General features: G+C 33.6%; 2 protein-coding genes across 2 annotated transcripts; one reads left to right on the top strand and one right to left on the bottom strand.

Moving 5' to 3' along the window:
* Window positions 1–3,053: 3,053 nt before the first annotated feature.
* Window positions 3,054–5,478, bottom strand: LOC106779841 (UDP-glycosyltransferase 89A2). The gene has a single exon (XM_022776741.1). The coding sequence runs from the start codon at window positions 4,539–4,541 to the stop codon at window positions 3,138–3,140; it is 1,404 nt and encodes a 467-aa protein (XP_022632462.1). The 5' UTR covers window positions 4,542–5,478; the 3' UTR covers window positions 3,054–3,137.
* Window positions 5,479–15,257: 9,779 nt separating this feature from the next.
* Window positions 15,258–17,202, top strand: LOC106779852 (DNA-3-methyladenine glycosylase 1). The gene is made up of 5 exons (XM_014668062.2): window positions 15,258–15,628; window positions 15,787–15,844; window positions 15,945–16,028; window positions 16,123–16,264; window positions 16,365–17,202. Exons 1-5 carry the CDS (start codon window positions 15,289–15,291, stop codon window positions 16,641–16,643), a joined length of 903 nt encoding a protein of 300 aa, XP_014523548.1. The 5' UTR covers window positions 15,258–15,288; the 3' UTR covers window positions 16,644–17,202.
* The last annotated feature ends 3,908 nt before the right edge of the window (window positions 17,203–21,110 follow it).

Below are 21,110 nucleotides of genomic sequence, written 5' to 3'. Positions count from 1 at the left end.
ATGGAGATGGAATTGCATCGAAGTCATTTTTCCAAGACACCAAAGCAAAGAAGAAATGATTTTTTTTTACAATACAATAAAGCAAAATTACACAAATGTTTCATGATATAAATAACACAAAAAGAAACAATTCTAAGAAATTGTTTGTTCTTCCCATCTTCTCCTTTTCTTCACTCCCTAATTGTTTACTCTCTTTGTGCAACTCCAAAATGCCTTTTGTAGCCTCCTTTGTCCAAGTCTAATAGGAGAGAACCTCTATCAAGCTTCTTTCTACCTTTAGGATGCTACCTTAAGAAGTTAGTCAAACTCCAAAATGATTTTTTTTTTACAATACAATAAAGCAAAATTACACAAAATGTTTCATGATATAAATAACACAAAAGAAACAATTCTAAGAAATTGTTTGTTCTTCCAATCTTCTCTTTTTCTTCACTCCCCAATTGTTTACTCTCTTTGTGCCACTCCAAAATGCCTTTTTGTAGCCTCCTTTGTCCAAGTCTATTAGGAGAGAACCTCTATCAAGCTTCTTTCTACCTTTAGGATGCTACCTTGAGAAGTTAGTCAAACTCCAAAAGAAACACATATTCCAAAGGTGTAATCCACTCAAAAGGTTTAAGGAATAAAACCAATAGAAGCACAATTTGAAGGGTTAAACTCAAAGTGAATATAAATGAGATAAGATAGATAGAATTTAAAAGAAAGACAAACTAGAAATAAGGCATAAAAGGAAGTAAGCACTCAAAAGAAAATCCTAAGAATGGGTCTAGAATGGATTAGAAAAACCAAAACAAACTAAGAATGCAAATTATGTTAATGTCTTTACTACTAAACATAACATTAGACAAAACATCAAGATCATGAAATTAAAAAAAGTACATAAAACACCGAAATTTGCACCATTTAATCGATTAAGAAAATCAATTAATTGATTAATGCAACTAGAATCCTACTACACACATGAAAGGTTCAAGAAAATTTGAATCCAAATTTAAGGACATAATGAAACACATATATCACTCAACACAAAAACATATAGAAATGTAAGGAAAACATGAAACTAGAGTTATCAAAATGCGTCACAATCCTCGGGCCAACCTGGCCCACCACGGGTTTGGGCCGGGTTGCATTTGAAAAAATTATATTTTTTTATGCGGGTCAGATTTCAACCTGGCTCATTTAAACCTGGTTCATGCAGGTTAAACCCGTGGTGGGCCGAGTTGGCCCACCAACCCACCTACCTAATTCTATTTTTTATTAAAATTTAATTTTAATTTTATAAAAAATATTTATTATTTTTTTTCACTTGAAAAATTATTTAAGTTTCCTATTTTCAAAATTAATTAAACACCCATGTTGGGAGTGAAATGTGTTTAGATTTGAATTATAAAAAGTTTGTAAATTTTTTTATTTAAAAAAATTATAATTAAGTGAGCCAACCCGTTTACCCACCAACCCGTGGTGGGTCAGGATTAGAGCCGTCAAAATGGGTCACAACTCGCGAGTCAACCTGGCCTGTCACGGGTTCGGGTCGGGTTGGGTTTGAAAAATAAAACCCACTTATATGCGGGTCAGATTTCAACCCGGCTCATTTAGACCTGGCTCATGCGGGTTAAACCCGTGGTGAGCTGGGTTGGCCCACCAACCCACCTACCTAATTTTATTTTTTTAATTTATTATTTTATTTATGAAACCCTAAAAAATAAAATATTTTCTTCACTCACTGTGTATACCAAAAAAAGTAACATCTACTCTCACAAATCACTATCATGGTACTTGCTCTCATTTCACGGTGCTCTTACCCTCACTTCACTTAAATTCTTCAAGGAGCAGGTAAAACACCCTTCCTTTTTTCTTCTCTTTTTCTCCACATTTTTGTTTTCTCACTTTTTTTTTGTTTTTCAAAAACCCTATAATGACAAAAATAGGGGTTTGCGAATTTGTTTTTTGTTGACATGGAATGATTTTTTCATGTTCTGACATGCTTGTATCAAATTTTGTTCATTTTATTTAAATAATTTGAGTATACATTATTTGAACAAGCTCTTTTTGATATCTTTGAATTAGGAAAATTATGTTACAGATTAAACTATTAATTTTTTGTTGAGTACTGGTTCTCTATTTTCTTACTAATATTTTTTTATTGATTGTCGGAATTGTTCTGATATTAGGAAAATCTTCATTAGTGAATTTGGAGACAACAAGAACAAGGGTCAAGGGTTACAACAACAACAAAAAATAATGAATATAAGAAACTTATTTGTATACTTGTGTTTGTTTTTGAATAACATTTGGATTATATTGTACTTTTTATTATTATTTTGAATTATCTTTAACATAATTTTTTGGGAGTGAAAATTGTTTAAATTTAAATTAGAGAAAGTTTGTATTTTTTTCATTTTAAAAAAATGTAATTAAATGGGCTAGTGAGCCAACTCGTTTACCCACCAACCCATGGTGGGTCGGGTCGAGTTCAATTTTTTCTGGCTCGCTAATAAATGAGCCGGGTTGGGTTGGCTCACTAAGTGACCAACCCATGGTGGGCCGGGTCGGGCCGGGTCGAGCCGGCTTACCCGTTTTGACAGCTCTAGTAAGGATGGGTTCGAATTTTTCTGACTCATCAATGAATGAGTCAGACTGAATTGGCTTACTAAATGACCAATTTGTTGTGGATAAGCTGAATGACCCATTTTGAGATATGTATATTAAACAAAAGAGACTTAGATAAAGGAAGTACCATGAATGAAACTCACTTCTTAATTATCTTCTACTCTCTTGTACATACACAAATCAGAAAATTTTCTACAATAAAAAATATATTCCAAGAAATATTTATCTAGTTTTAACTATGTTACTCTCTTATTAATACACAAATTCCTATTCTCTTACTTTTTTTATACATACATAAATTTTTAAAAGTGAGAAAATTTTCTGAAGATAGTTTTTTCTTGTCAAATCCAATGGTACCAACAAAACTATTATAGGAACTTGCCACGAGCATATACAAAAGTCAAGCCCAGTAAGAACAAAAATGTTATGTAAATAAACTCCAAAAATAAAGCAAAACATATGCATTCTTCTTATTCAATTTCTTAAACTACAAAAGCTGTTTAAATGTTTTCAATCACTCGTGTAACACTCTACAATTTGATTTCATGATCCTTGTTTTCCCCAAGCTGCAGCAGCGCTTCAACGAGCTGATCCACTTCCATGGAAGAATCTCCACCTTCACTCACAGCCCTAACACTTTCCTCTCTCATTAACTTCGCTCTTCGCTTTTCGGGACTCTCCCCACTCATAACCCTCTTCACAACCCTACTCAACTCATTTGGATCGGGCACAGAATCCGCCCCCTCACACAGTCGAACCGCCACCCCTGTTTCCTCCACCAACAGCCTCGCGTTCAAAAATTGATCCGCCTCCATCGGCCACCCTATAATAACAACCCCACTCACCATTGCCTCCATTACCGAGTTCCACCCGCAGTGGCTCACAAATCCCCCCACAACCCGGTGGCTCAGTATCGCCACCTGTGGGGCCCAACCCGTAACCACTATTCCTCGACCCGAAACCCGATCGACAAATCCATCCGGAACCAACCCGTAACCCCGTTCCATTTGTTCCTTGTTTGGCGTCGGTGCAACCCAAACGAATCTCGTTTGGGATCTCTCCAACCCCATCGCTAACGCTTCCATTTGTTTGTTCTTTAACAACTTCTGACTCCCGAAACACACGTACAACACCGAACCCTCTTCCTCAAACGCATCGAGCCAATCTAGAACATGGGATCCCGTGCTTGAATAATTTTCGGACCGTTTAGAGCCCAGGGGCCCAACCGCGTAGACCCGCAAATGGCCGAGCTCGGCCCGGATGTGGTCCAAATAGGGACTCTCCAGCCTGCGGAACGTGTCGAAGACGCAGGCCCATGCAGCATCGTTGGAAAGAAAACTCTCCTTAACGAACTCCGAGTCCGGCTCTGATTCCCTGTAGCGGAGGAACACTGAAGGAAGGTGGCCCCGCTTAAACGACGGCTGTCCGGGAATTCCATGAAAGAGAATGTCGCTATTGTTAGTCAGTATGTTTGAATTGTGCCAGCAGCGCGTGAAGACGGTGGTGAAGAAGGCAGCGACGCAGTAAAACGAGATCCTGGGGATGTTGAGTTGGGCGGCGAGTTGGTGAGTCCAGCCGAGGAAGAAATCGTGGATGAGGGCTGCAGGAGGCTTAGGGTGTGTGGTGAACCAGTGGATTATTTGGGGTTGGAGTTTGGAGAGGGCATTGATGAAGGGGTAGTTTCCGGTGTTGCCGATCTCACGAATATGTTCTACAGCGGCGGGGATTTCGGGGTGCGGCGGGAATGGGAGGACGAGGGTTTGGATGTTGTTTGGATGGGAGGATAGGAGAGAGTTGAGAATGGGAAGGTTTTTGGGAGTGATAATGATGGTGATTGTTATGCCTGCGAGGGCCAGGTGACGAGTGAGGTCGAGGAGTGGAAGAATGTGACCCTGCGCTGGGTATGGAAATACGAGGATGTGAGGTTTCGACATGCTCTTAGATTTCAACAGTCCAAGGAGAAGATGTGTGGAAGAAGAGTAATGGGGATAAAGCTTTTTGACTTCACCAACTTCTTCTAAATAATTCAGGAAATAAATATTTTGACATTATTATTTAGGAAAATGATACTTTCACAAACAAGATTTGACAAAATTTTGACACCTACTATGTGTCAGCATGTCATTGGTTCAACATTTTGAAAAAAAAAAAAAATTTAAATGACGTGGACGGTTGCGGGCAGGGGCAGAAATTGGTTCAGCGTCTAGTTTCCAAATTCAGATTCATTTGAAGGATTTTGAGAAAGAAACCTAGAGAGAGAACGAAACCCTCACGAAACCCTCCCAGCCCCGTCAGTCGTCCCCCTTGCCACCGTCCACCGGAGGTCCACCCACAGCGGCGCCGACGATCATCTTCTCCGATCTTCCCACCGACCACCTTGGCGGCTCTTCACGCCGGTCATTCTTCCCGCAACGGCCACCGATCACCGTGACGGGTCGCTCTTGCTGCCATGTCCTTTTGCCGGCGTTCCGTGCAACGGCCACCGATCAACGACCAAACCCTCTTGACGACTCCACCGTCGTTCGCCGTTCAACGGCCACCGGAGGTCCACCAAGAGGCGGCGCCGCCGGTCATTCTTCACGTCTCTTCCAACGTCAGTCGTGTCGTTTCCACCGTCGTCGCTCCGCTGTTTCGAAGTATCAATGAACGCTGAAACCACTATTGACGTGGTTTTTGAAGGTTCCGCCGTTCCTTTGGCCAATCTTTGTTATTGTTTGGTGCGTTTGAGTTATTTTTAAATTTTTTTTACCATTTAGGAGATTGTGTTGTATGGATCTTATTATGATTTTTTTAGAGTTTATTTAGCGTTGCTAAGGTCATCGGAGGTACCCCTAACAAGCTCTTCAAGATGTAAAATTTCATGTCTTTCTCCGTTGGGTCGTTTGTCATTTACTTTTGTACTTTTGACATGTGAGGTGTTTTATGTTTATGTTTTTTTTAATTTTAAATTTAGGGTTGCAGAAAAGTGGTGAGGTTGTCGATTGCCTAGGTTTTAACTGTGATTTCTCATAAGCAAAAGGTCGCGTTGATGGATGCCTACAAGAACAAAAAGTACTTTCCCCTTGATCTCCGCCCCAAGAAGACCAGGGATATTCGCAAGAGGCTTACTAAGCATCAGGTAATGCCATATGTTCTTCCTTTAATGAACTATTAACTCTATGTTACCAAAAGTATGTAGACTAATGTGAATGTTTTGTTGTTAGAGGTGAAATGTGGAAGAATCCCTTCCTATGTTGTTTGAGAGTGGGGGTCCTATTATTTTTGCTTCTCTTCCTTTGAAGCAAATGACCTCTTATAGTTATAAGGATGTACACTGACCGGTTTAAAATAATTTTTTAATTTTTTAGATAGGCATATTTATATTTTGTTAGAGGATGTATTGTTTTTGAAGTTTTCCTGTTTGATATAGCCATGCTAAGATTGTTTGTCTTTCAGAAAGGTTCTTTTATCCCGATTGAAAGTCAGCGACATTCGTACTTGTCTCTGTCAATCTTTACATACAATGCTAAGTAATTGGATCAATTTGATTTGATGTTGTCCTTTACAAATGTTATCTAATATGTTATTTGGTCCTGAATTTGTTCTTGAAACAAAATTTTAGAATATAAATNACAAATACTTGTGATTTTGAGTTTCATTGATATATATAGCTTTAGACACGAGGAAATATAACAATGATTAGGATTTGTATAAAATCTCACACATACGTGAATATTTTCATTCCCCTTTTCTTATTCTTAACGTTTATTATATTTTTCTTNTTGGATTCTCCGTCCACNTGTGGAACAATGAGTAACAGATTTTTCTGCAGGAAAATTGGGCCATAATCCTCATGGAAATAGAATCTCTCACAGGACTAATCGATGTGTTATACTACCANAACATGCATTNAGTCTTGTATAATTGCTTACTATCCTAAATGATTTTACAAGTAGTTCACTCAAGTGAGGATATATATAACTAAATGAGTAAATAATACATGCGCTTATACTTTCATTTAATTTCAAAACATTATGTTTGCTAACTTGACTGATTGACTGCATAATTTATTTTGCATGCTTATTAAGCACTACCTAACTACCATAAACCTCTGCTTATAGGAAACTAGGTAAAGGTTCAGGAATGGGCTACAGTTCCTGGTAGCCAAGCCACCTACCTTGGCAACCCAGTTCCATGGGGCACACTACCCACCATTCTGGTAATTGAATTCCTTGTTATTTCCTTTGTGGAGCACCAAAGAAGCATGGAGAAAGACCTAGAGAAGAAGAAATACCTTAGAGGTGCTTTTGATCCTTTGGGGACTGAGGAGAAAGGAAAATATAGCTTTGGTTAAGATATGCAAATTTCAAATGAAATTTGTATTGCAGGGGACGAGTAGAACGACCGTGGGACGTTTCAAAACTCGAAANTGNGGAAGGCTCATTTTCTAAACATCATAAGGTACCACTTTAATGTTTATGATTTGTAGTTGGATCAAATTATTAAAAAAACACTTTATANTGTTTTAACATTATTTTAGAGTTTATAACTTTTATGTAATTATAGTGTTAACTGTAAATCAATTAAAAAGATATCATATACAAGTAAACTTTGATATTTTAAAATTTTTCTAGATTTAAACTAAAAGAAAATAGGAAATTTGAAATNATGCTCTCAAATACTAGTTACATATTAATGACCGATCTTGTTAATTTTTTAATGCTTATGTGCTTCCGGATGAAACACATAAAACAATAATAAAGTCTGAGTCTTTAAATATTGTTTGGTACCAAGAAGGCCTATTTTCACATGTAACTCTTCAACAGCCTTTTTTTAATTCTAATGTGTTAAACTTCATATTAAACTTGAATTATTTTTGTTATGGATACATTGTATTTAGGAGGTATATAATATGTTGTCATTAGAACTTTGGGAACTTGATGCTATTTCAGTATCACTTACAAGGTTTGTTATTCATTTTTCAGCTAAGAAATATATGTAGTAATATGGTGATTTTCTGTATCAGGAACTCAGATGATAAGGGATCTCATTCATCCAGTCGGGAGGGAGTCTAATAACATTGAANCCTAAAAGAGACATATTCAAGATTCATAATTAGAAGATTAGTGATTTTTTTACCTTAGAAAATAGGCATATTTGATGTAAATACTTATTTCACAGAGCAGTTGTTGTCTTCGGAGTAATATACGTGGACAAAAATTCTTATCAATGTATGAGTATTCATTATTCATCAATTATTATATTATTTTGTGATTGGTTATGAAGGTTTGAACATCTTTTTTTCTTTCACAGATATACGAAATCATATTCCATTATCGTGAAAAAGGATTAAGTGAATAATATTACTTCCGATCTGATTCGCAATATCAAAAATTTATTCATACTTCGTTGAATATTCATTAAAAACATTTACAAATTTATTCATGCCAATTTTTTTAAAGATGTATTAGAGATACAAGTGATGTTCATGTATTGATTATGACATTTATATCGAACTTCATCCTCAAGGAAATATTCTTTGTAAAACTCATTGTGCAGAAACAACANTGGGAGCAAAGACAAATAAGTGGGGAGTTCAGGCAAAGTTTCTGCACACAGAGGTCAACTATGAAAATGATATTGATTTTTAAGTGGACCAATTTTTTTTAAGATTTATTGAACATACAAGTGGTGTTCAAGCATTGANTATCACATTTATACCAAACCTCATGGCCAAAGAACCATTCTTTATAAAACTCATTGTGCAGAAATAACACCGGGAGCAAAGGCCAAATAAGTGGGGAGTTCAGGCAAANTTACTGCACAGAGGGGTTAACTGTGAAAATGACATTGATTTTTAGGTGAACCAATTTCTTTTTTTAAGAATTATTGGACATACAAGTGATTTTCGGGCATTGATTATCACATTTATATCAAACTCCATGACCAAGGAACCATTNTTTGTAAAACTCATTTTTGTAGAAACAACCTTGGGAGCAAAGACCAAATAAGTGGAGAGTTCANGTAAAGTTTCTNCACACAGGGGTCGAGTGTGAGAATGACATTATTTTTAAGTGAACCAATTTTTGTTAAGACTTATTGGACATACAAGTGATTTTCAGGCATTGATTATCACATTTATATTGAACTTCATGGCCGAGGAACCATTATTTATAAAACTCATTTTACAGAAACAACCTTAGGAGCAAAGGCCGAATAAATGGAGAGTTCAGGAGAAGTTTTTGCACACAGGGATCAACTATGAAAATGACATTGATTTTTAAGTGAACCAATTTTTTTTTAAGATTTATTGGACATACAAGTGGTGTTCAGACATTGAATATCACAATTATGTTGAACTCCATGACCAATGAACCATTCTTTATAAAACTCATTGTGCAGAAACAACACTGNGAGCAAAGGCCAAATAAGTGGGAAGTTCAGGCAAAGTTTTTGCACACAAGGGTTATATGTTAAAATGACATTGATTATTAAGTAAAATAATGGTATAAATNCTTTTTTTAGTTCAATTAAATTTCTATTATGATTTACATAAAAAAGACAAACTTGTGAAATTTCAACAACTTATTTANCAAATTTTTNATTAAACACTTTTTATNTATCTTTTAAGAATCAATTTAAATATTTATTCATATTTATGTTCAAATATTTAAGATCTACATGATTATATAATCAATAAAAGTTTCAAGAATTAAAAGACTGAACTAGTGAATATAATTTGTGAATATAATTTCGAGTTTAAAATTGAAAGAGAAATTCAATGTTTTGTTTTGGACAAAATTAAAGAACTTGAAGGGCTTCGCCCTAAAAGAAAAGGAACACCATGAGAGCATAAAAGAAATAAAGTAAAAAATTAATTAAAAATACATTACATAAACTTTTGTATTGCTATCTCCATGTGGTACCAAATAGTATCCAACCAAAGAGGATAATTCAAAATGTAGCACGTAAGTATAATGTGTCAAATCTCCCAAACTAGATTCATACTCTCTCACTCAACTTTTCTACAACTTCACATTCATTTTTTCTTTTACTTGTGAGCAAGTGCTCTTTGAAACTTTTCCAATGGAAGACCAACAAGCCTTGGGAATATTGGTAAAACCTGTCACCATCAAAATTTGAAAACAAGTTGATTNAGAAAAATATCTACTATTAAACAGCAAGAGCATGATGTGCTAAAAATTATTAGTACTATTTATGGAAAAATTACTGAAGATGGAAATGGCATCTTCAGGCAAGCCAGACTCAACTTAATTTCCTAGTCACAAAAACATTGATATAAATTCTACTTCTAAAATAATATTTACAACTGAATCTAGATTTGATTTTGGATAGGTGAGAACCTTATCATCTGGCAAATGTTATGAATAAGAATACCAAATATATTTTATCTTATAAGTACCAACAAATGCTTTGGATAAGATCCTGAATCATTATATCTCTTTTTCCTCAATTATATTTTATAAGCCAGAACAACAGTGCACCTACAAATGAAAAAAAAAATTTAAAGGAAACTAAGCAATAATATAAATAAAGAGGTAATAAAAGAAAATATCAATATAACCTCTTGTTTGGAAAGCGAAGAAGAATTGTAACATCCTGCAATGATCACTGGCGCAGCTGTGGGTGGACCTCCGATGGACGGTGGCAAGGGGAACGACTCATGGTTGGGAGGGTTTCGTGAGGGTACGTTGCGGGAAGAATGACCGGCGTGAAGAGCCGCCAAGGTGGTCAGTGGGAAGACCGGAGAAGATGATCGTCGGCGCCGCTGTGGGTGGACCTCCGGTGGACGGTGGCAAGGGGGACGACTGACGGGGCTGGGAGGGTTTCGTGAGGGTTTCGTTCTCTCTCTAGGTTTCCTTCTCAAAATCCTTCAAATGAATCTGAATTTGGGAACTGGACGCTGAACCAATTTCTGCCCCTGCCCACAACCGTCCACGTCATTTAAAATTTTTTTCTTTTTCAAAATGTTGAACCAATGACACGCTGACACGTAGTGGGTGTCAAAAATTTGTCAAATCTCGTTTGTCAAAGTATCATTTTCCTATTATTTAATGGAACCATGAGTTACTTTTATATTTATTTGAGATAGAATGCAGAGATAAAATAAATAGTTATAAAAGTGTAATATTTTTTAAAAAAGAAAGAGAGTAAAAAATAAATAAAAAATAGTATTAAATGAACCTAAAAAATTTAATGTGTCAACAAATCTTCAATGATCATAAAATACTATTTTACTTAAAATTAAGTATTGGTATCAAATATCAATGTGTAATCACCATATCATATTAGTATAGAAAAATAACATTTTAACACCATTTTTTGACATCATTTTGACACTGCACACGTGTCAAAATGTGGTTGGACGATTTCAAATTAAAAAAATAAACTTTGGTTTTTTTCTTCCAAATATACTCCTACTTCAACTTTTTTAATTTAAATCGTTCAATCACATTTTGACACGTGTGCAATGTCAAAATAATGTCAAAAAATGATATTAAAATATCATTTTCCTACCAGTATATTCTTTCTTTTAATATTTATAATTATTATTATTTATTTTAAAATTATTTTGAATCAATAATAAAATAAAACGTATAACGTATATGATGTTAAAAATAGTATAAGAGTTTATTATCCTTTTTTTTTTTTAATGTGGACGACAGGTCGGTGTTATTAACTTGTTGACTTGACCTATGTCTTTTCAAGCATAACTTTTATTTCATGTCATAGAGTATATTTATCATGGTAGTTTTTATAAATTTATTATGAATCAAATTTAAATAATATGTTATTCAGAACATTTTATCCTTTAAGTTATAATAGCTTGAAATTATTATATATTATATATAAAAATTCTAGTTTAATTTTGTTTCCTTTTTACTATGTAATTTTTATAAAATATTTTACCTTTAAATTATTTTTAACTGAATTTTCATACACTAATAAAATGAATGTCTCCTAAAACTCATCTTTGGAGAGCATAATTTGATGCAAGGCAAATTATGTTTTGAATAAATTTGAAAAATATTATGAAAATTAGCTAAGTATTGTATGGGAGCACAACTTCACCAACGGAAGTCATGTCCCGTGCACATGAGTTCTACAAGAAAGGAATTCGTTTTCAACGAACACAGAATGCAATTTAATTTCTTACAAATTGAATTTGTTCTTTTATTGCTCAAAGGATGGTTGGACTAAACCCAAAAAGTACGTGATTATTATCCCAATTCCAATTGGCACCGTTTTATTATTGGATTGCATGTTCAGAATATCAAGTGGTTATACACGTTATGATCTTCCTGTCACATGAGGACGAGGGTTTCTTCTTAGACCACCACATATTTCTCTTGCACCTCTCCATTCCAATTTGTTCTTGGAAAAAAAATTTAAATCGTGGTAGTTAAATAAAATTTACTTTTCAACCGTTTCTCTAACTTTCAACCACATCATTTGAAGTAGTCTCTATTATTTATGTAATCTCACACCTCATCACCAAAATCACTTTGCTTTCATTTCTTTTCTTCTTTCTCCTTCTCTGTGCATGATGGTGTGCTTGTTTGTGCATGGTGGTGTGCTTGTTTGGAGGTACAGGAACTTTGTGGAAGAGTTTTGTGGTGCAACAAGGTAGTTCGATGGTCATCCGCGGTGGTGATGTGTAGTAGGAGCTCCTCCTAGTTATGAATGTAGCAACAAATGTATTAAAATATGATCCAACACTGTGCACTTAAGAAAACGGCCCAACCTATGTTTGGCGCGAGAAAGAGATAAAAATATCTCTGATGCAATTACGCTGGCAGACGTAACAGAGAGTTTTCGTGAGAAGGATGAAAGACACCTCAAGGTTCTACAGCGCGATGAAGGAGGAAGCTGAGCAAGGTGTTCTACCACCTTTGGGACACGTCAGTTGCAAGAGAGGAATAAAAGAATCTTGATGAGGGTAATGAGACACGTAAGAAAAACTCTATCTTTTCTTATTTTTGTAAAGTGAAACTTTCACTGTTTTTATCTGTTACAAAATGAAACGGGGGAAGCTCTATTTATAGAGCTCCTTGGGAAACAAGGGAAACACTAAAACTAACAAGTAAACCAAACAAAAAGAAAACATATTACTATCCTTTTAACAGTAATGAAACCCTGTACTCTCAATAAAAGGATATCGAAATTCGTGGAACCCTTCAACAGATATAAAATTTCATTAACAGATTTCGAAATTCATTGAGAGGTCATCGAATTTCGAAATTTGTTGACGAATTTCGATATCTATTGACTCCTTAAACAAATTTTCAAATTCATTGATGAATTTCGATATCCGTTTGAGGGTCAACAAATGGAATGTTACAATTACAATGCAATCCGAACTTGTATTTGTTTGTGTTTTTTATTTTTGTTATCACATAACTTTGTAATTTTTCTTTCTTGTGTTCTATTTGTCATTTTGCTTTAACGTGGACAAATGTAGTGGTGCAATCCCTATATTAGCTCAAGTTTGTAATAGCTTAATTCGTGTAGGGTGAAAGTGTGTTAAGAGAGGTTCTCAAGTGTCAGTTACACTTTCACTTAGGATTCAACTAGTTTCCTTGCTTTTCTTTTAGTCTTTACTGAATTTTATATTCTTATGATTGATTTATATTGTCTTAGGTATTTGTGATATTTAGGAAAGATAGATTTTCTCACTTAGTTGACCTTCCTTTGGTCTTAGGAATCATATACTAAAAATTGTTTTTAAATTTTTATTAAGAAGTATTGTGAAAGTAATATAGAGATTGTACTAGGGACCACCGCCCGGTCAAAGTTACCATCGGACGGGCGGTTCATCAAAGGTCCAGGCGTGAGAACAACAAGGGCGAGGTCCGAGCGGGCATTGCCATCCGGTGAAGGAAAGTCGGCGGTGGCAAAAGAACAACCCAAACAGATCCAGCAATTAATACCACAGCTCAGCTTTCATGTCATTCCACTTTCCGCCATTACTGACAGCTAAGAACCACTGCCCGGTGACACCATAGCCGGACGGTCAGTTACAGGATTTACCTGTAGGGTACGATTAAGGGGTAAGGCGGTCGGCTGGCAGAGAGGCCGGACGGTCGCAGTCATCAGGATTAAGGTAAGTTCAGAATGATTTGTGTAATCACATGTTTTAGGTGGTTGGGCCATAATTGGGCCTTAATTAAGGTAACCTTAATACCAGGCCCATGTCCACCACTATAAATACGAGTCAAAGGTCACAGGTAGGCAGAGTCATTTATTGCGCATTTAATTCTGAGCTAAGATACCCGATCGGATTGTAAAACTGACTTAAGCATTGGAGTGCCTTTGGCAGGTACCCTCCGGACGTCTGGAGCACAGGAGCACGTGGAAGAACTTGGACAGCAGATTGATCAAGGATAAATTGTGTAGGTTTGGATCTCGGCCCTATACCGGAACAGAGATTCTTTAACTTAGTTTTTAAGCGTATTGAAGTGACTAACAAATATTTTTGGGAGTATCTATAGTGAACTTTCAACAACTTTTCCCTTTAAAAAAATTCATTCAAATAAAAATTTTCTTATGAAATTTTTTTTTATTAGAAAAGATGAGTTATTATTCTAATGTTGGCATGATAGTATTTGAGAATATAGCGACATACATGGTAGCTATAACGAGGATGAGTTGCACTTTAAAGCTAAAATATGATATTTCATATTTAGGTAAAAAAGTTTATCTGGTGTTATATTTATATTTAGCTTGAAAAAAAAAAAAGGTAGAAAAGTGATAATGCAAGCTTGATCACACAAACTTGATCAAACAAAAGCTAAGTTTTCTTCTCTTAACTAATATAGTATAGAGGTCAACTTAGGTTAGTCAAAAAAATATTGTCATTTTTGTTCATTCAAATTTACTTCTCACTGAGAAGGTTGGGAATTTGCGTTGAGTTTGAAAGAAAATTGAAAATGGTAAACTTGGAAATGAAAACAGGAACGCCAAAAATGCTCAGAAAAGCAAAGTTAAAACCTTAATATTGAATGTGAAACTTCAAGTATTAACAATATATTGAATTAATTCATAAATAACTGAAGGCACGAAGATGACAAAAAGATAAACGACTTGAAAATGCCGTGATAAAATGTGAATGATATGTTGCTAAAGGAGTTAGTACAACACACATTCTGGTCAAGGATCGAACATGTCAAACGCACTCGCTTCGTCTCTTGCGCCAATTTGTTTAAAGAACCCTATATTTGTTTTTAGTAAAATTAGAAAAAGGATGACATATCTCTGTCTTTATTGGCAACAAGTATGTATCAGACTTAAAAGGCCTATTATGAGTAAGAGTTAAGAATGAATTGCTCTGAGACAAACTCCACAACTACTGTGACTGCTCTGTCTTTTGATTACGAGACTCATTACCTTTCAACTAGTTAACCTCTCTATGGTATCATTTAGAGCAAACAAAGAAAACCCTTTTGAAAATATTAATATCTTTAGATACAATAAGTTAGTGGTTATGATGTTCTTCAATAATATAGGCTTAAATATTTCTTAAAATCTAAGAAGCCCAAACATTTCAAAAACTTGAAACTCACATTTCACCAACCATCTCCTTTTGAATCTCTCACTGTTATGAGTACCATCATTCCCATTTATAACTATAGACTTTTCCTCGTCTTTCCCAGTAAGTATGTCTATGTAAGAAGGCATGCTATGGAGAAAAAAACTAGTTCTCAAGAGTCACGAAAATTGAGCCAAATCTTTTTCCCCAAGCAACTCAACAAAGTGTACCCTATTAGACTACAGAGAAGCTCTTCAACTTCTTCCATATCCTCCTTATCATCATCATTGTCACAAAACTCAGATGACTCTTCTTCCCTAACGGATTCTTTGAATCTAGCAGATGACAATTTTCAATTTGCATTGAATTTGATTTCACCTCGTGATCCAAGAAGAGAACCAGCAGTTACTAATACTCCTCACCAACAACAAACTTCACATGCTGCTGAACCTGCTGAATTCAGAAGATGCAATTGGATCACAAAAAACTGTGGTATGGTCAATTTCTTTTCCATTGCAAACAGATGTTACTCAATATAAAACCAAAGAAAAGTGTCACATTTCTATTTCTAGTAGTATACGATTTGACTTTTGATGATATTCTTCACTAAGAAAAATTAGACTCAGAATTGATATATAATACTTGCACAGATAAGGCTTACATAGAATTTCACGATGAGTGTTGGGGGGTCCCAGCCTATGATGACAAGTAAGTAACATTTCTGTACGATATACACCATTATAATAAGCTCTAGTATTGAGACAACGATCATAAGCATGATCTAACTCCGGTTTGATTCATGAAACAGAAAATTGTTCGAACTTCTTACATTGTCAGGATTGCTGATAGATTACAACTGGACAGAAATTCTAAAAAGAAAGAAAATTCTTAGGTAATATTGTGTGAGGAAAATTTCCATTTGTATTCATGTTGCTTGGTCTGTAATTCATTAATATATCTATAAAATGTTATGCATGATGACACAGACAAGTTTTTGCTGGATTTGATCCTATTACTGTGGCTAAAATGGAGGAGAAAGAAATCATGGCAATAGCATCAAACAAAGAAATTCTGTTACCCGATTGCAGAGTAAGGTGCATAGTAGACAATGCAAAATGCATAATGACGGTAAGAACAAAATCACTAATCTGATGTAGATCAAATTTTTTGTGTGACTTGATCAATATGGCTATGTTAGTTGTTGACTTAATCATGTTTTACCCCACAGATTGTGAGGGAATGTGGATCATTCAGCTGCTATATATGGGGTTATGTAAACCACAAACCAGTGATTAACAGATTCAAATATCCAAGAGATGTCCCTTTAAGGACTTCAAAAGCAGATACGATCAGTAAGGACTTAATAAAGCGTGGCTTCCAATTTTTGGGTCCTGTGATTGTTTATTCTTTTATGCAAGCTGCAGGATTGACAATTGACCATCTTGTGGATTGTCATAGGCACAGTGAATGTGTAAGGCTTGCACAAAGGCCTTGGAGACATTTGTAACATATTCGAGGAGTGTTAACAACACACTTTTTAACATACTCTTTATAAAACATTTTCTATTATTGGTTAAGTTTTACTCAAAAATACAAATTTACAAGTAAAACTCGTTATATATAAAGTGAGACTTACAATTTTGTGATTTTGCAAAAGAATCCTATCAATAATAAGGAATGTATTTATAAGAGTGTGTTAAACAATGTGTTTTGGTGTTTCTCTTTGTAAAATTCAGCAGTTTACTTGCACAATTTGTACTCTTTCTTTTCTGTATCAACAGCTATTCAGTTTTCCATACATGCCTCCTCTAGCAAGAAAAAAAAATGCAAGCTTTGCAATCCCTTTGTTTTTCCTCTTTGGGTTTTGGGGTCAGTTTTCCTTCTCTTCTTTCCATAGTGATGAAGTCAAGCTTTGCCACTGTCAATAAATTCAAAACGGTTGCTTGCTTGTCATTGAATTTGAGTGATGATGAGAGTGAGTGTTGAAGCCTTGGTTGTTGTACATTACATGTTTGGTTTGGTAAGTGCATCAAACCAATTAGTAAATGAAAATGATCTTGTTTTAATTGTTTTTAGTCTGATTTTCATTATCTCTAAATTTTTTTATATATGATTTCTATATTACTAAAATTTCATCAATAGCGGTCCAACATCGGGTGAAAATAGAAATGCCCAAGAAAGAATAGATATCACTAGGATAGACTCTAATCATGACTCTAATACCATATTAGAAAATGAGTTTCTAACTCAATCCCACAAAACCAGCTTGTAAGATGAGGTTTGCATCTCACTTATATATTATATATTATAATTTGGTCTTATTTTTAGTCGATGTGAGACTTCCAACATCCATAAGACACAAATATCTTGAACAACCTATTCTATCATGAGTCCTTATAATAAAGTTTCAAAAGACATACATTTTTTTTTAATATCTATCTATAAGATCATCACCACAAAGAGAGACTTTGCTTAACAAATATGTGCAATCTTTCTAAATGTATAAATGTGTTTCATCGCTGTCATTTGCAGTATCGTGTGTAATACAAGAATAGATAGTCGAGTGCGAGGTCCTTGATTGTCTAATTCATAAAATGTCAACAAGTTAGTTAATCCAAAGTTGGCTGTCAACGAATTTAATTACAATGTCAATAAATCAGATTTTGAAGGTGACTGCAGAAGCATAACTTGAAAAGAATAGTAAATTAAAAGGAGGGTTTTGTACATAATGTTACAAAGAATGAGAATAAAAGAATTAAAGAACAATATTGATTCTCCAGTTCATTAACAGTCAATTTTTTCATCAATTATCAAATAATTATCATTCATTCAATTTCTAAACAAAATTGAATTATTCAAAAGACTTACTTGTGATACTCTTCGGTTTTCAAATGAATGAACAACTTAGTCATAAATGTAGAGAAAATCGAGAGGAAGAAAACATAAATATGTTATACAAAGGTAATATTTATAAAATAGAACTCGATCACTTTGTTTTTCTCTTTTCATAACTCTGGTTTGAATAATAAAATAATTAAGTTTCCACTTAGATAGTCTATTCTATAACTCATTTATACAAATCATTTACTCTCCATCATCTACACCTAAACGTTTACTTTGTCTCTTCTACACATAACATTTACTCATAACGTCCTTAGTATATATTTTCCAGAGGTTCTTACATATTTTTTTGTGCCTTATGTTAAAATGAGAAATTTAGCATCAATAGAAACTTTAAAAGGTTAACAGAAATTTCAAACTTCCTATATTTTAATTTATTTCTCAAACAATTAAAATTTAGTTAAGGATACAAAATTTTGAATAAAACATGAAAAAAATAAGAGAGTGAAACTTACTAATACGAACAAAAAATACAGAAAAAAAAGTGAATGAATTTATCCTTAATATCTAACATCCTAATATCTAAACTAATTAATAGAGTTCATGCTGATTAATATTGCTCACATAAAGGATGCCAAGGACGAGATGACCTTGACTCTAAAATCAACATAGGATAGTATAATATCGGATTCCCATATAGGCAATGTTGTTCTATTAAAACAAATCAATGATGGCTAAGAGAGGATTAAGGTAACTAATGGCTATTTAGAAAACTCTAAGACACACTTATGAAACCTACCATCATGAACGATGAAAGCACATGTAAATACTCTAAATAGACACTATTAATGAGATATAACATATGATCCAATCATTACAATATTTATTGTCTTTACACTTTAGTGTTAGAGTGGTTATGGAGACTCTCAACCAAGGATTAGCAAATGAATTTATTGGTGGAGGATATTGCAAATTTGAAGGAGAGATATAAGAAGGAATAAAGTGTTTGGGAAAAAAATTGTGAATTTAAGTCTTACATCAAACCGAAATGACAAAATTATATAAAATGAAAAATCTATAAACTCATGATTTTGGATTCAAAATGGTATTTATATATTATATATATAATCTTTCAATAAGTCTCTCTAATAAACTATCTCTCAATGAAAAATTTGATCAGTGATAATAAAATTGAACTTAAGATTTAACATGATAATTGTTTAGACAGTAACAAAACCTATTTAAAAAATAAAGTTTATATTCACTTATGTATACTGAATTGACTTTATTTTTAATCGAGATAAGACTTTTAACTATATAATCATAACAAAAAGGAATTTTAAACAGCGTAATTGCTTTTGGTATGGGTAATCAGATTCATCAAAATGGATATGAATCAATAAACACCTAAAACTAAGTGCAGTACTCATTTTTGAAAAGTCCGACAAGCTTATACACTAGAGTTTGCATATGGCGTGAAAAATTAATTATTCCCTTAAAAGTTAGTAAGTGAAGTCATTATCACAGTGGTTTAATCACTCGAGCTATTTAATGCCAACATCTCAAAATCTTTTTGTTGTCATATTAAGAGCAAAATTGCATATTTGTTATTAAAACCAAGAGAACATAATCTTGCTGTATCCACAAATATTGTTAGTCATGACTGTCCATCACTGTTGGTAAGAATACAATGGCTCATTTCTTACGTTCTTTTTATAAAAATGGTATTTTTTTTTTAATTACTAAAATAGACAAGATGCGTAGGAATAAAATTTCAAAATTATGAAATTTTTCTTTAATATATAACTATATATTGTTTATATTTACCCTTTAAATTTAATGAAAAAGTCGTACGTGCACATATCAGTCTGACTTGGTCTTTTAATATTTTTTATAGGGCTCAAACTTACTTTCACATCTTTCCTTTTGCTTTTGTTAAAAAAATCATACTTTCAAACTGTTATGCGTGAATTTAATAGAGATACACAACAAAATCTAAATAAATAAAAGTAGAGAAAAATATGAACAATATCAGAGCAATGTAAATCGTGCATGATTTTTTTTTTTTAAAAAAAAAAATCCTGTTTTCATATATGGCTTTTTCACTAAATTTTAAGAAATAATGTATTCAAAGGTATACTCGTGTTTTCCACCATAATTGATTCATTCTGATATATTTTTTTAAACTTACTTATTTTGGTAAATTTTAAATTAAAAATAAATACTATTTTCAGGAAAACCATGCACCATTTTTTTTTAATATACAAGAAGTGTGATATTTCTCATTATATTCCAATATTTTAAACTTTTATGATAAATGATTACACCTGTATAATATATATATATATATATATATATATATATATATATATATATATATATATATATATATATATATATGGGTTTGTTAACGTGTGTACGCCTGTTTTTCTCAGTTGATACGTTTTAACAATGTGTACCAGATTATAGTAGACGAAAATACCCTCATATATTATGGATTCTACGTTTTAAAGTCAAGGATATTTAAATAATTTTAAGTTTTAAAGTCAAGGATATTTAAATAATTTTCATTCTAAAAAAAAAAAAAGAAACCTCAAACCTTTACTCACCTATTTACCTTTGTAAAGAGTTGAGTCATTGGCATATTCGCCTTCAGACAAAGGTTCATTCAAGATCTCTTCAATTTCATCATCTTCACTAACCTCTCTAATTTAATTTCATCATCTGCAGATGTTGAATCGTCATCTCTTAAAAAACCTTCAGGCCAATTACCAATTCCTTCTGATGTCATTATGTTTGTGAAAATTAGATAAGACAAAAATTATAAAATGAAAACTCATTATAAAATCATTTTTTGTAAAAAATTGTTTAATAGCGAGTGTTTCTGATTTTTTTCCAGGCGAATTACCAATTCTTTCATATGTCATTATGCTTGTAAAAATTAGATAACATCAGATAAGACAAAAATTGTAAAAGGAAAACTCATTATAAAATCATTTTTTTGTAAGAAATTGCTTAACAGCCAGTGTCTCTGATTTTTTTTTTTTTTAATTGGGGCTACAGTAGAGATGATATAGAAAAGGTTGGAGTGAGAGAGATGAAAGAGAAAGGATTGAGAGGAATGAGAGAGGTG

Source organism: Vigna radiata, unplaced genomic scaffold (assembly GCF_000741045.1).
Source record: "Vigna radiata var. radiata cultivar VC1973A unplaced genomic scaffold, Vradiata_ver6 scaffold_169, whole genome shotgun sequence".
In the NCBI taxonomy this organism is placed as follows: domain Eukaryota; kingdom Viridiplantae; phylum Streptophyta; class Magnoliopsida; order Fabales; family Fabaceae; genus Vigna; species Vigna radiata.
This window is presented reverse-complemented; position numbering and strand designations above follow the sequence as displayed.

What these genes read in the sequence shown, in the direction of transcription:
- LOC106779852 (XM_014668062.2), top strand. Translation starts at nt 15,289, where the DNA reads ATGGAGAAAAAAACTAGTTCTCAAGAGTCACGAAAATTGAGCCAAATC. An exon ending in TTGGATCACAAAAAACTGTG is followed by an intron (nt 15,629 to 15,786) that starts GTATGGTCAATT and finishes ATACTTGCACAG; the next exon opens with ATAAGGCTTACATAGAATTT. An exon ending in AAAAGAAAGAAAATTCTTAG is followed by an intron (nt 16,029 to 16,122) that starts GTAATATTGTGT and finishes ATGATGACACAG; the next exon opens with ACAAGTTTTTGCTGGATTTG.
- LOC106779841 (XM_022776741.1), bottom strand. Translation starts at nt 4,541, where the DNA reads ATGTCGAAACCTCACATCCTCGTATTTCCATACCCAGCGCAGGGTCAC.